Source organism: Morus notabilis, unplaced genomic scaffold (genome assembly GCF_000414095.1).
Source record: "Morus notabilis unplaced genomic scaffold, ASM41409v2 Scaffold561, whole genome shotgun sequence".
Taxonomy (NCBI): Eukaryota; Viridiplantae; Streptophyta; class Magnoliopsida; order Rosales; family Moraceae; genus Morus; species Morus notabilis.
This window is the reverse complement of record NW_010357935.1, coordinates 302,829-319,423: the sequence shown is the minus strand read 5'-3', so window position 1 is coordinate 319,423 and position 16,595 is coordinate 302,829. Positions and strand designations below refer to the sequence as shown.

Sequence of the window (16,595 nt, the reverse complement as noted above, 5' to 3'; positions counted from 1 at the left end):
TAGGGGTGTAAATCGGCCGGGTAGGGTAGGGTTGAGCCGAAAAATTGACCCTACCCGATCAGTGCGGGTTGAGAAAATTTTAGACCGTGACACTCTCTTAAGTCTACAAACCCGCAACCTTTCGGGTGACCTCGGGTAGGGTCGGTTTACTCGGATTGGTGAAAACCAATTTTAATCTATGACTTCATCAATTTTAATCAATTTTTAGTCAATTAATTTGTACTTGTTACAAAAAAAATCATTATCAAACAGAACATGTCTTTCCTTTAAGAGGGGGTCTAAATGCAAGGTGAACAATTAAAACACTCACTTTGAAATCAAACACTTCCAATACAAATAAAGAATGTCATAATTCAACAACTATGGCATACAAGCATTTTTTACACAAACCGTGAATCCAAAACATAAATAAGTTAATAGTTTAAAAGCATAAAGTCCATAAACTTATGAAAGTAAGAATTTAAAGTGTTGGACATTATTTTACCTACTTTGAACATGCTCAGCCGAGTACGGTTATCTCGGGTTCATGTAACCTCACCCTGCGCTCTTACCCACGCAGTGCGGATTAGGGATAATTAAAACTGAAAATTAAATAAAAAATTAAAAACCATAATTTTTTAATAGAGTCGGCTCAGCTCGACCAGGTTCATCGGGTTCGGGGTGATTTTTTACGGCCCTAATCGTAATAGAGACGCGAAGCACTGGATCTCCGGGTCCTTACTGATACCATTCCCAAGTGAATTCTGAATCCACCTGCATTTCTCGCTTCCATAACTCACTCTCAGACTCTCACACTTCTTCTTCTTCACTATATACGTATATGCTTATATATACACACACACAAACATATATGTGTTTTTATTTACCGACATGCCGATCCATATGATTGTCTGACATATGGTTGTCCTAGATCAAGGTCGAACATGGCGAATTTTCTCGCTCAGTTCCAGACAATCAAGAATTCCTGTGATCACCTCGTTATCGCTGGTAAATCTTATTTCTATAATTAGGTTATACTTTTTGTTTCCCTGTAATCGCGATTTGATGTTGCAAATTTTGAGCTTGATTTCGCGGTTTTAATTCTCTGTTATTCAATTCTAGCTACCGATCTTAATGCCCTCAGATTCCGCTTTTATATTTGCCTGTGGTACCTTCTTGACTTCTAGATTGCAGTTGAATTCTCAAAATTTGAACTTTCACGGTTTTGGGATTACTCGAGTCCAATTTCGGGTCTCTTTTGCACTGAAAATGTCGGGAGATTTAACGGCTAATCCGTCTTCTGATTTTGAATTCTGCAGAGAAAGCATAAAGTGAAGAAGTGATTTTACTTTGCTCTGTGTTTCCAGTATGTAACATATTTAAGAAAAAAATATGCACGTCGTGATGAAAATTGAAAACAACTTCTTTTTTTTTTTTCTTACAGAATTCATAGAATTTTGACATGTATTCATATCATTGCTCATTTTACAAATGTACAAAATGGGTGTTTTTCAGAAACGGTATATGATTGAATGAACTTGAGGCAGAAGTGTTTAATTCTGAAGAGTTTCTGGGAGAGTGAACTTTAGGTGAAGCAAACATTGCCAAAGTATCTATAGATCATTTCAGATTGTGAATTTGTGAATTCTTTATTGGAAATAAGGCTTTTTTGCTGATTGACTGCAAATAAGGCTTGGTTCAGTAGGTTGCACTCTCTTTCTCACTTATATGTAGTTTACGTTTATATGAATTGGCAACCAATTGAGAGTTCTTGAGTTCTATTTTCACTTAGTTTTATTTTTGTCTCAATCAGTTGCGTTCAAAAGATGATTGAAACACATAAATTTGTGAGAGTAGCTTTCTTTTCACTATAGCTTCGAAGCTAATTTTACAATGCGGTGGTTTTCAGTTGAAGACGTCAGTGATTTGTGGCCTACCATCAAGAATGGATTCGAGGAGCGGTTTCCATTGAAGAGGGCTTACTTGAATAACAAGACCAGAAATCCTGTGCCTGTAGATAATTTACCTGCTGTACTTATATTAACAACAGATGCGAGGCTTCGCAGTCGGTTCCCGCATGAGCAATATTTATTTTGGTTCCGGGAGCCATATGCAACTATTGTCCTTATTACCTGTGAGGTTAGACGGAAGCTCCTTCATCTCACTGATATCCCTACTGTTATCTTCGGCATGGCTCTACATGCTTGAGCCACCTGAGGTTGTTGAAACATGATACTGTGTATTTCTGTCTTTGAAGTCTCAAACCAAAAGAAATTGCATGGATACATGTCATAAGTTTTCTAATCCAATGATAGAACAGTTCTTCAACCTGCATCTCACACATGTTTTCTGGACTAAAGGAGCCATTTCCTATTTTATTGATGAGATCATAAATATATTGGTAACCTTTTGAATTTGCATAAGATTAAAAATGTTCTTGTGCCATTTTGTGTGTGTGTGTGTGTGTGTGTGGTCTGGTGGGGAGTTTTGGGGGTAGAAGTCTAATATTGTTTGTACGCCATGTATAATTTAACCTGGATATTGTTTTGTGCTATATGAATCCATAATCAAATGTTTTATTATTTTATAAGAAACGAGAAACTTCATTAATTGAGAAAAAAAAAATTTAATTACAACAGAAGTTTCAGGATGGTAGAGGATTTCATCAAAGAAAACAAAAGTAAGATTACAATTGAGAAAGACTAAAGAATGAAAATAAACAAATGCAGAATCCTAAGGCCCCATCTTGTTCAGAATATCTTCCCAGCTTAGAATTATCAAGGAAAGCGGGAAATGTTTAAAAGAGGAATATGTTGAGGACCACAACGATGCAAGAAATTTGCCTTATCAAACAGAACTTTAAAGGACATCTCCTTGTCCTCAAAAACCCTTTGGTTTCTCTCTATCCAGATGACCCATAAGATAGCTAGAATCAAAGCTCTCCAGATTGTCTTGGCTTTTCTGTCCCTCCCAAAACCAAAAAATTCCTCCACCAGGTATTACTTCGCAAAGGAAATGACCAACAGTAGCAACTGCTTCCAAAACTCTACACCACAGTCTCCGAGCCAATTCACAGTGTAGAAACAAATGATTCACTGTTTCGGAGCTGTCCTTATGGAGACAAGGCTATATTAGGGCGTTTTCTCTGCACTAAATCACAAGTATTCAACTTCCTATGAAAAGATAACCAGGCAAACGCGTTAACTCTATAAGGAGCTATCTTTGTCAAACGTGCGGAGAGAGGTATTGATAATGGCTTCCATGGACTTGATTTGGAATGGAACTAGCATGTGGAACACTGACATAGGAATTAATAAGTGAAATCCTTTAAGCTTTATTATATGATTTTTCTTTACTAACCATGAGAAACTGGTTGAGCTGTGAGGCTTATAAGTCTGCTCCCACATGATCTGGGGTTTAATTCCTCTAAGACCACAGAGCGGGTTCTGAGATATATAAATATGTACATAAAGATTGGTACTTGTTAACACTTTTTGGTTTTTTCTCTTTTATATGTTGATCTTTCTAAATAAGAGTTTGATAGTATTATGCTGCTAATATAACTGTTAAACAACATTTTCTTTTTCCATTTTACCAGGATCTTGATGAGTTCAAAACCATCCTTAAACCCCGCCTGAAATTGATTGTCCAAAATGATGAACGGGAATGGTTTATTGTTTTTGTCTCTAAGGCTCATCCCAATAATGATCAGGCTACCAAAATGGCAAAGAAAGTATATGCCAGACTGGAAGTTGATTTTAGTTCCAAGAAGAGAGAGAGGTAAAAAAAGTTGCTGTCTTCAGTAATTTGTCCTTTTTTTTTTCTTTTTTTTTGTACATGTTATTTATTATTTGCAAATAGCAAAGAAAAATTTCATCGATAAAGTTGCTGTCTTCAGTTCTATACATGTTTATATCTGGTATTTGTTGCATTCTCTCTATTTCTTTCATAGCTTACCCCTTTATCACATTGACTAAAAATTACTGATTAGAATTTTTAATACAGTTCTACGTACTGCACTAATTCCCTCCAAGTATTAAATACTAAAATCTTTGTGCATATCAGATATAAACATTAGAATATAAGTTTTGTAGTATATAAGTGTAACATGGTTCAATTGTTTTTTAGATTTTTCCTTTACAAGTTTTATGATTTATCATTTACATTGCTCAGGTGCTGCAAGTTTGATTTACATAGACCTGAAGCAAATTTTTGGGAAGACTTGGAATCCAAGATTGTGGAATGTATAAGAAATACCTTGGATAAGCGTGTCCAGTTTTATGAGGATGAGATACGCAAGCTCAGTGAACAACGGTTCATGCCAGTGTGGAACTTCTGCAATTTTTTTATTTTGAAGGTTGTTACGTCTTTAGCGTATGTAGACTAAGAAAGCCATTTGAAGAGGCTTTGCCGGCTAAGAGGAATTAATACAATTATTTCTAAAACATACGGAGCTCTCGTGATCAAGTCACTATCTTTTAAAAAGCTTATTTGTAACTTGCCAAGAATTAGTTCAAGATGTTCATGACATAAGATTTTCATAGTATGCAAATATAAACATAAGTCCGACAAGCCTTTGTTTCTTTATAGCCATATATCCCAGTTGTTTATCTAGATATGCTTAATGTATATGCTGCTGTTCTCAGGAAAGCTTGGCTTTTATGTTTGAGATGGCTCATCTTCATGAAGATGCTTTATGTGAATACGACGAACTAGAGCTTTGTTATTTAGAAACAGGTGCAGTTTTGTGTCTCTCCTTTTTGCAGGTTTTCAGCAAGATACATATTCTGGTTTTCAGCGTTCTCAAGAAAACCACCTTGATGTAAAACACTACAAATACTATATATTCCCTGAATATGATGATTTTGACTCATGATTCATTTTCCTGGAATGCAGTCAATATAACTGGGAAACAAAGGGACTTCGGAGGAGTAGAGCATGGTGATGATCAGGCAACGTTGCTTAATCCTGGGAAAAAACCATTGACACAGATTGTTCAGGATGACTCATTTCGGGAGTTTGAATTTAGACAGTATGTCTTTGCCTGTCAATCGAGGGTATGTTGAACCTGAGTGTAATCTTCTACCACTTGTATAATAAACACATATTTGTAATACGTCGATATGGCTGAAATATTGTCTGGTTGCTTTGGTCTACCTCTAATCTTTTATTCTCTCTCTCTCGTTCTCAAGTCGTATAATTATCTCTAATTCATATTGCCATATGTATTCTAACTTGTAGGCTTCTTTTAAAGTAGGAAAATTTGGTTTTTCATCAGAATAAGTTTTGCAGATTTTATTTCAATTTTTTGCTGAAACTATATTTTCTATCAAGTTTCTTAGAGATAAGCTTTTAATTGCAGCTTCTGTTCAAGCTGAATCGCCCCTTCGAGGTTGCATCAAGGGGCTTCTCATTCATTATAAGCTTCTCAAAGGCCCTAACAATGCATGAGGTATTCAATTTTTTATTTCATATATGTATTTTTTTACTGTCCTATATAACCTATATTTAGTTTTATGCAAGTGATCATATCAAATTTCTTTCTTTCCCTCACCTTTTTTTTTTTCCTCGCTATTCCTCCCCCCGGAGTTGCTTTCAGAATATTCTACCTTTTTCTATGCGTGAGATTTGGGTGATATCTGCTTGCATGGATTTGATCGATGCAACTGCTTCAAATTATAACGAAGGACTTGCACCACTTGATATAGAAAAGGAGTTCTATCGACTTCAGGGTGACCTTTATTCTCTATGCAGAGTTAAGGTAATAGTTTTTCATAAGTGATGAAGTGACTACATATCATTCAAAGATTATTCTAGTGTGTTAATAGAAGTTACTCAAAAGCCATTGACTAAACATTGTCATTGTAACTAAACATTGAAGTCAATGACACAAGTCTGGTAGTACTGCTTAAATGAAAGGTGAGTAATTCGTATTAATAAAACAAAATAAAATAAGACTTAATTGCAGGATTTTATGGCCTTCTAGACAATTGTCTGAATGTAATATTGAAATTTTCTTGCAGTCAAATTTACTTCGTTTTTTTTTCCTTTTTCCTTTTTCCTTTTTTAAGGTTTTGCTTTATAGAAAGTTCCAATGAATTTATGATTTTGGCAGTTCCTGAGACTTGCTTATTTGATTGGATATGGAACAAATATGGAAAGAAGCCCTGTCAACAGGTATACTATAGCATTTTTCAAATTTGCTTAGCCCCGGTTTGTTTCACTGGTTTAACTCAGTTCAACTCAGTTTGAACAGTGAGCACAGTTTAAACTTATTTTTGGTAAGCATGTAGTCCAAATTATATTGTCCGTTTGAACTGAATTAAACTTTCTAACTTAGAGTTTAGCTCTCCCCTTAAGTTCAATCCATTTTTGAACAGTAAAAAGGTGACCACTCTCTCTGCTTCTAACACCTATCAAACACTAATTCGAATTTTATTCTATGCTCATATTAAAATTTTAACTGCACATCCAAACGTCAATTCGAACTACAATTTAAACCACACAATTTGAATTTTTCTGTTCAAACAAAAAAGTTTAAATCAACAAAATCCGTACCAGCGAACCAAATGGGGGCTTAGTTATTGTAGATTCTAGGTAAACTTTTTCAGTTGATTTAAGTGAAATTAATCATCGTACAAAATTTCCAAAAAGCCATGGATAGTTTATGTTCCTGTGAAATTTATCTTCCTTTTCGTTTGAACAGTGCTTCACTCAGCATGCTACCTTGGCCCAAGCCAGCAGTTTGGCCCTCAGTTCCACCTGATGCTTCGTCCAAGGTGCTGGCAAAAGAAAAGGTATCTGCTTTTTTTAGAAGAAAACCACATTATACTGGAGCATAGTTCATAGTGATTACTTGGATTTCTGTGTGAAGAATGAGAGCCAAAGTATAGTATGGAGTAAATCCGAGAAACAACATTTGTTAACTACCCCTCTAGCAGGCATGGCTTATAATCGTCAGTTCTATTTTGTACCTGAAAGTGTTATTATGTAGTGTACACTAGCAACTTAATTATTCAGGAATAAGAAGGTGAGAATTTGAGGGGTGTTGGACTTGGAATGAATTTTAGCTGCAAAAGAAATAAAAAATAAAAAAATAAAAATAGAAAACACACACACACACACACACACACAGATTAAAAAATATACCTTTTTCAATGACTTAACCTGCATCTATTCCCATTTGGCATGCTAGTTACATTCAAGTCGGCTAAAATGAACTCTCTTCAGAGTCTTTTTAAAAGCCATGTTTAATAAATGATGCCTGATATGCTAAGTTCATAATTTCTCAACTAGGAACGGAATAATTTTCTGAAAGGTCTTTGTGTGGTCCTTCTTTGTTTCCTTTTTGTAGTTGATTCTTCAAGAAACTCCAGCAATCAAGCACTTTGGCATTCAAAGGAAACCATTGCCCCTTGAACCATCTTTACTTCTCCGTGAGGCTAATCGGCGCAGAGCTTCTCTTTCTGCTGGAAACATGCTTGAAATGTATGATGGTCGCCAAAGCTTTATTGATGTGTTACAATAATTCAGAAATTATGGCCATTGTAGTTGGTGATACAATAATTAATCCAATGATGAATTAGTTTTAAATGAATGCTTCTTTTTCAATACTTTTTTTATTCTTATGATTTCAACGATTTTTTATTTTTAAAGTTTCTATGTGGTTTGGCAGATCAGGTTCAGATGCAATGTCAAAGATGTTCCCATCACATAAAGCACAAACAAATTCCATGACACGTACTAATTCTTCACCAGGACTGGACAGCTCGATAGATCGACCTATGAGACTTGCGGAAATTTATGTTGCTGCAGAATATGCTTTGCACAGCACAATTTCCAATCCTGAGCTATGGAAGTCTTTCTCATCGGTAGAAGAGTTTGAGGTATGAAAATTTTGCTTAAAACACGGTCAAGAACTTTCTTAAAAGTACTCGTGATTGTGCATTGTTAATGTTTAATCATGTCAAGATCCCTACTTTGTGTAATGATGATCCCTCTTGATTTTACATAGTTTACTTATAAATCATTTTAAATTGGACTTAAGTAAAGCAACTTCTGCTCTTGGTTTTTAAAACTTAAATTTAAATTCTTGTTTCTGCAGCAAAAATATTTGGAGTTAACAAAAGGTGCTGCAGACAATTATCATCGCTCCTGGTGGAAAAGACATGGAGTTGTTCTTGATGGTGAAATAGCAGCTGTCTACTTTAAGAATGGAAACTTCGATCTAGCTGCAAAGTCATATGAGAAGGTTTGTGCCCTTTATGCCGGTGAAGGATGGCAGGATCTATTAGCTGAAGTCCTGCCCAATTTAGCAGAGTGCCAGAAGATACTCAATGATCAAGCTGGTTACCTATCATCTTGTGTGAGATTGCTTTCTCTAGACAAAGGCTTATTTTTAACCAAAGAACGTCAAGCTTTTCAGTCAGAAGTTGTTCGTCTTGCACATAGTGAAATGAAGCAACCTGTGCCTCTAGATGTATCATCATTGATCACATTTTCTGGCAATCCTGGGCCTCCAATAGAATTATGCGATGGAGACCCTGGTACTCTTTACGTAACTGTTTGGAGTGGCTTTCCTGATGATATAACACTTGACTCACTTAGTCTGACACTGATGGCTACTTTTCAAGCTGATGAAGGTGTTAAGGTACGATTTATTGGACATAATCTTATGCATGTTTTAATACTACATTCTACCCTTCATGTAATATTGCTAAAATTTCCATTTACATTTTCAGGCACTGAGGAGCTCTACTGCTATTGTACTAAAACCTGGTCGCAATACAATTACCTTGGATTTACCACCCCAAAAACCAGGTTCCTATGTCTTGGGGGTTCTTACAGGGCAGATAGGGCACTTAAGTTTCAGGTCTCACAGCTTTTCAAAGGGTGGTCCTGCAGATAGTGATGATTTCATGAGTTATGAAAAGCCTACAAGACCGATCTTGAAGGTATAGTCTACCCAGGACATACTATACTGCTAGCTTAGTATTGCTTTCTGTACATTTTGTGATTAGCATTAATTCTATAGACATTGCGTGCAACTTGGAGAAGAAATTTTATCAGTGAACTTATTCTTCACCTGCCGGGATATATTCGTGAAGTTTCAGTATCTAATTATCCTCTTCTCTAGGTTTTCAAATCAAGACCTCTGGTTGATCTTGCCACAGCTGTTTCATCTGCTTTGCTTATAAATGAATCCCAGTGGGTTGGGATAATAGTAAGACCCCTTAACTACTCCCTTAAGGGTGCTGTATTGCATATTGATACTGGTCCTGGCCTCGGAATTGAAGAGTCACACGTCATTGAGATGGAGAGCTATGCAGATTTAACAAATGGTTCCACAGAAACGGTCACTAATGGTGCTCTAGAAAATGGTTCTTCGACTGTCAATAAAGATTTTGAGCAGTTGACTCTTCATGATGGTAGAATAGAGTTTCCAGATTGGGCAAGCAATATGACATCTATTTTATGGATTCCAGTTCGTGCTATCAGTGACAAGCTTGCAAGAGGATCCTCTTCAGGTTTGAAGATAATCATACAAATCTTTTGGTGGTTGCGTGCATTTATACTTATTTGCGTCCTAATGCTTACATGTATATGGTGCATCATTTTTCATGAGCAGCTACTCCCCAGCGAACGAACATTGTGGATGGAATGAGGACTGTAGCCTTAAAACTTGAATTCGGAATATCTCATAACCAGACTTTTGAAAGGCATGTCTATTTTCTGTCTCCCAAATTTTGTTGATAATTCCTTTTTTTCTTTTTGAATTTCCTTGTACACAATTTTTTATTAGTAATTTATTTGTGAATACGCTTGATCTGCTGCAGGACCTTAGCTGTGCATTTCACTGATCCTTTCCATGTGAGCACTAGAGTTGCAGATAAATGCCACGATGGTACTTTGCTTCTGCAGGTATTACATATTTTGAGTTTTGAGAACTGTTCTTCTGTTCATATTCCTTAAAACATGTCCAGACAAAACTGACATAACAAGCTAATGGTAATAATTGAAAGAATGGTGCAATAGGCTGAATACATGAATTGGAATATTGTTCGGATAGACATACCAAAGGCACCATGATGCAAGGGTATCACTCAACTCAAGGGTGGGCCTATAAGGGCAGCCTCGAGGAAGGCCTTGGGCCCATCCAAGAGGGTCTTGGAAGAAAGGCGTAAATGGGTCGAGTTCGGAGAATGCGCTCTTCGGCTTGGTCGTGGGTGATTGATTGAATTAGACTGCAATTCCGCTATAGATGCAATTTTTGGAGGATTGGTTGCCTCTGTCCTACATCGGCTGGTATTAGAGCAAGAGGTCTTGTGTTCAAGTCATTGTGCATCCTGAAGGGGTATTTTCGGAGGAAGGGAGAATGGTACAGGGGCATCACTTGAACACAAGGATGGGCATACATTGTCCTGGGCCTAGAAGTAGGCTTGGGCCCGTCCATAAGGCTCTTTGAAGAAAGGCCTAAATGGGTAGAGCTCAGAGAGTTCGCTCTTGGGCCTAGTCCTAGGTGATTGATAGGATTAGATTGCCCCTCCCCTAACAATTGCAACTTTTGGGAGGATTAGTTGCATGTCCTACATCACATTGCCTGTCTAGCCTCCTTACGTTTCCTGTTATTCAGTTCTGGGAACAATAACCAAATCTGATATCCAGGACATTTGCTATAGCATCCTCCATGCCAAGAATTTTTTTGAGTAATATTTATAAACGGACTTAGATCCTCTGTCCAATTTTTGCTATCCCAAACTGGGTCCAACCAGTGATATTATAATTTTAGTAGTCTTTTAAGAGACTACTCCGTTAAACACGTTGTTAAGTTTACTTTGGTTTATATCTCCTCTCTTCAACTATCCCGCATAGCTTCAGATTTCTCTCTCCTCTTCCGGTTTCTTCTTTTCTTTCTCGAGCAAAATATGCTGGTCAGTCTGGTCTCTTTACTTTCTATTCTTTTTAATTACTTCATTGAACCATTGAAGATTGCAGACTGTTAAAGAAATATATGAACCAGATAAAGTACAGGTTTCCTCTTATTTCTCTATTTTTTCTTTTTATTATCAAATATAGAAATAGTCAAATTATATTATATTATTTATAAAAACACATTTTAGCAAAAGAAAAAATTATGTACAAAAAAACAAATAGCACATCGTGTTATATCAGTGAAAAGCAACGATTGTATAAAATTCACCCTAAAAAAAACAATTGTATAATCCTTGAGAGCTCTGAGCTCTGCTCTCTCTGCTTTCTTTGTTCATGTTCATAGATTGATGTAAACTGTAGGAAGATGAGATGAGTGATGTTTAGGGAATGAAAAGAGAACGGAAAAGAAGAAAGTGTACAACTCCGTAAAGCGTGAACAGAATGCCTAGAAAAATAGGAAAAATTGGAGAGTGGAAAGAGAAATAAAGCAAAGATAACAGTGTATTAAACGAGTATTCTGTTACACGGCCACAATGTTTTTAATGAGGCAGGAAACAGTTTGGGACAGGAAAAATTAGACAGAGAATCCGAGTTCAAGAGAAACTATTGTAGTATGACAATGAGAATACAGGATATTATTGTTGTGTACTTTGAAGACATGCTGATTGAGTTGTCTATTTGTGTCTTAAGCTTTAAAATTTGACATCTGCAACTCCCTATATCTGCTTTAAGGTATGCGATTTGCACCTAATATCGCTGACGTTTTTGTACATGCGCCATTCACAATTGAAATTTGCATGGTTATAACTTTTAGCTTCGTGAAACTAGGAGAGAGATTTAAATTTGATATTTGATGAGGTCTTTATTCGTTGAAGGTCCTTATTTATCGCTGCTGTGACGGCGATGATCATGCATTTTGTCCTTTTGTGGTTGTCTGTATATTCTGTTAAGTACATTGTTAATATTACTTCAGGTTATACTACATTCTGAAGTTAAGGCTGCATTAACTATCCACGATGCTTGGCTTGATCTTCAAGATGGATTTGTTCATGCTGATCGAGGCGATGGGAGACCAACTTCAGGCTTCTTTCCACTGGTAATTTCCCCAGCTTCCAAAGCAGGAATCTTGTTCAGCATACGTTTAGGGAAGACAGATGCTGAAGGTATTGACAATCATGCAACTAATAGTTCCAAACTTTCAAGCTTGCTTTACTGCATTTTTAAGGTCTGCTAAGAGCCTACATTTGAGGCACTCAACCCTTATATTCCCTCTTTTTGTGACAGATGCATCTAACGTTCTAGAGTCGGATAGCATACTAAATGTTAGATATGGGATTTCTGGTAATAGAAGTGTTGGAGCACACCCTCCAGTTAGCACAAAGCATTCAGCAACAGAGGATGCTAAACAAGATTTAGTTTTCCAGAGTGCTCTCGTTTTGCAAAGGCCCGTCCTGGACCCATGCTTAGCTGTTGGTTTTCTTCCTCTCCCTTCTAGTGGCCTTAGAGTTGGCCAGCTTGTTACCATGAAGTGGAGGGTTGAAAGGCTAAAAGATTTTGAAAATGAAGTTCCACAGCATCATGTAAGTCATGAAGTGATCCCTTTTTTTATTATAGAGAAATGATAAAGTATTTCAATTCGCTGTTGAGGTTTATGTTACAGAATTCATCTACTCGAGGAAGAATTATTGAATGTTAATAAAAGTTTATATTTGTTTGCTCGTTTGGCAGGATGAGGTGCTATATGAAGTCTATGCAAACACTGATAACTGGATGATTGCTGGAAGGAAAAGAGGACATGTTTCTCTCTCTGCAAAGCAAGGTTTGTGAACAACTCAAATACTTGTTTGCACAAGGGAATAGCCAACTGAAATGGATTTTCCTTTTAATGTCAATTGCTCTGACATCTTCATCTCTCACACCAGGTTCAAGGATAGAAATCTCTATATTGTGTGTGCCTCTAGTGGCGGGTTATGTACGGCCACCTCAACTTGGGCTACCGGATGTCGTTGAGGCAAACATAAGTTGTAATCCACCTGGACCCCACCTGATTTGTGTGTTGCCTCCAGCTCTGAGCTCCTCCTTTTGCATTCCTTTGATGATGTCTGCTAGTTCCTCAGTTTTTCTCCGGCATTCTATGCGTCTTGCAGTTTTCCAACGGAGCATTTTTTTTTCAAATGAATCAGATTCATGGCATTGCTATATACTTGGGCCCCAAATTGGATACCCGGAATTTTGTATATCCCTGTTTCTTTTTCCTTTTAAATTAACAAAATTAGATTTAAAAGGTAGGTTTTTTATTGTTACACTGTCATTATGTCCTTTTGAGACCTTAGTCTTGTATAGCAGAATTTGTACTTTTCTTGTACAACACAGCGTCTCATTTTCTTTTGGTTTCTTGCTGTAAAATCTACCTATCTGATAGGAAATTATGACTAAGGGATTCATTATTCTATCTTCTTGGTACCAATCTACTAGTCCCACCTCTTGCTGCAAAGTCGTGACTCTTTGTGGCGCGTTCGTGTGTGTGAGCATATACGTGCGCGGGTCGGCGTGTGTGCATGTATAGTTTTTGTTTTTTGTTTTTTTGTTAATGTGGCTAAGCGTGTTTTACTTCAATTATGTTGAGTTTTAGATTCTGGCACTATTATCCCAAACAATTGAAATGCAACATGGGAAGTATTGGAGGCTTATTTGTGTAAAGCTTGTGAGATTGAGGTTTATAAGGTTCTTGAACCAAAATGTTAGTGGTAAGCAACACCTATAGAAAGAATGAGTGAAAATAATACTAAATAATGGAAAGCAACAAATGAGATTTGAGACTCGTTCACACGTACTTTAAAGAGGAGGGTTTTATCTGTAACTACTAAGCATTAGGCTCTAAAAGCAAACCGAAAACGAAAATGAAATAAAAACATAATTGGAACAGAAAGGTCCTTCGTGAGGTGAGCATTGAGAGCAAGCTATATTATTTGTGTAAGCTATATTATTGAGTATTTATTTTAATTTCAAAATATATTATACTCAAATCTTACATGATGATGATGATGTAAGAAGCAAAAAATAAGAATTGTGAACAGAAAAAAAATACAAAAAACAAAACAAAGCAAAACAAAAGAAGAAGAAGAAAAGAAAAAAGGGATGGCAAGTAATGAGAATTGTGAACAGAAACTACAAAATACAAAGAGGAGGCTTTTATTTGTAAGACTGTAACTATTAAGCAAAAAAGAGAGAAAAAAATTGAAAAGAAGCAAAATGGAAAAAAAAAAAAAAAGGTCCCACCGAGATTTGAACTCGGGTTACTGGATTCAGAGTCCAATGTCCTGACCACTAGACCATGGGACCATTTGGTATTCAATTGCTTATTAATTAATATTGATCAATATCATTGAAAATGGTCCTACCCAATAACATTACATATTGCTAATTCTATAGTCAAATTATCTAGAATATGGTCCTGTCTTTCACGTAAGTGCACATGCTTGAAAATTTCTCAGTTTAAAGGACATGAAAAGAATATAGAGAGAGAGAGAGACCAAAAATATTACAATTAGACGACTAAGGGTACTCTATTTTAGGTTCGAAAAATATTTCTGCATACTTGTCATGTTAACTTCATTAAAATAAAATTTAAAAAAAAAAAAAAAAAAACTTGTCAAGTTGACATAGTGATATTGCCAAAAACATTTCGTTTCAAGAAATAGTGATATTGCTAAAAACATGGCCCGCGTTACATGATTACATCTGTTTCTTGTAATCTTGTTCTTTAAAATTGTGGTTATTTCTCACTCTTAAAATCTGAAAAATTAAAATAAAATAAAAAATAAAAAATAAAGACTTTTTTTCTCCATTTTACAGTAAATGCTTCAAAAATCATGTCAAATAATGTGAATTTCCACTATGAGAAATATACCACTGACCATTGTGGAATTCTTCTCTTTGCTCAATATTTTTCTGTATACTATTCCTAAACTGTACTTTTTTTTACTACTGATAACACCATGCATACTGCTTTTTGCTTTTGCTTATTTAATGTTTGTATGATTTTGTTGCTAGGTTGTCTTTTCCAATTTAATGGAACTTTTTGGTAAATACCAATTTAATGGAAGTCTGAGGACCACTTGTTGATTAATTTAATTAACTATTAATGTGTATAATAAGACTGGATGATGCTCTATACATGGATATGCATGTGTTTTACTAAAGGAAGTTGCAACATTTTTCTTTTTTCTTTTTTTCTTTTTTTTGGGGTCCCCCAGAAATTGGTTTCATCTCTATAGTTTCATTCTAAGGCATTCTAATAGTAGAGGTGATAAGGTTAATTACTGAACTGAAATTTCACAATCATTTACTCTTATCTCTCAAAACTTGCTTCATTTTTAAGTGCCTAAGCCACGTTCATAGTTTAAAGACTCCTTTTAAAAGTAGGCCTAAGATTGCATTATTTTGTCCTTTACACTACCGACAAATTATGTTTAGAGGATTGAATTATGCTTAATGAGAAATGGTTGAGCACAAAAAGCAGCCCAAATTTTCTGATGGATTTACACAACATTGGCAGCTCTATGTATGACCTCTGAACCTAAAAATAACTTTAGTAAGATATATATATATATATATATAACAAATGATGAGAAGGAACAATTAGTATCAAAGTAAATCAAAACATATTAAGCAAAAAATAAAATAAAATAAATCAAAATATTCCAATAAAGTTGGCATCTCTCGAATATTTGTCACATACTAAGCTCTTCACTATAATATTCGAAATAAAAAGAAAATTAGTAATGTTACAAGAGATTGGGAATATGACAAAAGTCACAACAGGCAAAAGTTTAGAAAAGAGAAACAAAAAAACTCCTAAAAGACTCCAGAAAGCTAGATGGAAATAAGCAAGAACTAACACGAGAAGGCCAACCCTAAAATTCATTTTTGAAAATTAACCCGTAGTTTTGGTGCGAATAGACAACTTTTTGTTGAGAATAGTGTCCTAGAAGCATGAGATGTAATAGGATATTTATTATTTATTTAATAAAATAGTTTATTCATTATTTTATGTGCATATATTTATGAATATTTTATGAATATCAATGAAAATTCCATGATTATTTATGTAACCTTAAACACTGTATATAAGTGTTATATACGAGAGGATAATGTTTAAGGATAATAATAAAAAAACAATGTTCATAGTGAATTTAATTAAAGTTCAGAATCTTTAATTAAAACATTATTAATAAATTTCATTCCCATTTATAATGGAACGGTGTTATCCGCACTGTTAATATGGCGAGATATTGAATGAGTCTATTTCGCATAATGAGATTATGTGGAACAAGGACACAGACACAATATGAATTTCTAATAATTCCGTTAAGTATAGAAATTCTAATTGAGTCTACCGATGGTCATATATAGGATGATCTTAATCCTGAGTTCTTAACAGACTCCTATTTATGGATTTGTGTCTTTTGATTTACTCGGTACGGATTCTGAGATCCTGAATCCTATTCCTTGTATTTTGGAGACATGATGAAATAGGTAGCCGGGAATGTTATTACACGAGATGGAATCCATTCCTTCTTAAGAAAGAAGTAGATAAATAATTCTCTTGAGGGTTGATTCGGTACTTGGACTAGTAGGAGCTCCGATTCATGAATGTGTTTTATGAATCACTGTCCATTAGA

The 16,595-nt window shown here is 35.5% G+C and overlaps 1 protein-coding gene and 1 non-coding gene across 2 annotated transcripts; one reads left to right on the top strand and one right to left on the bottom strand.

Moving 5' to 3' along the window:
* The first annotated feature begins 751 nt into the window (after window positions 1-751).
* On the top strand, window positions 752-13,363 carry LOC21393506 (trafficking protein particle complex II-specific subunit 130 homolog). Its single transcript, XM_024177211.1, has 21 exons — window positions 752-987; window positions 1,889-2,118; window positions 3,578-3,759; window positions 4,153-4,336; window positions 4,626-4,716; window positions 4,876-5,036; window positions 5,342-5,431; window positions 5,579-5,740; window positions 6,095-6,156; window positions 6,686-6,776; window positions 7,334-7,467; window positions 7,655-7,865; window positions 8,084-8,629; window positions 8,721-8,933; window positions 9,116-9,506; window positions 9,608-9,698; window positions 9,816-9,900; window positions 11,885-12,074; window positions 12,196-12,491; window positions 12,640-12,730; window positions 12,834-13,363. Exons 1-21 carry the CDS (start codon window positions 924-926, stop codon window positions 13,313-13,315), a joined length of 4,047 nt encoding a protein of 1,348 aa, XP_024032979.1. The 5' UTR covers window positions 752-923; the 3' UTR covers window positions 13,316-13,363.
* Window positions 13,364-14,181: 818 nt separating this feature from the next.
* Window positions 14,182-14,253, bottom strand: TRNAQ-CUG. The gene has a single exon. It is a non-coding gene; the product is annotated as a tRNA-Gln (tRNA).
* Window positions 14,254-16,595: the final 2,342 nt, after the last annotated feature.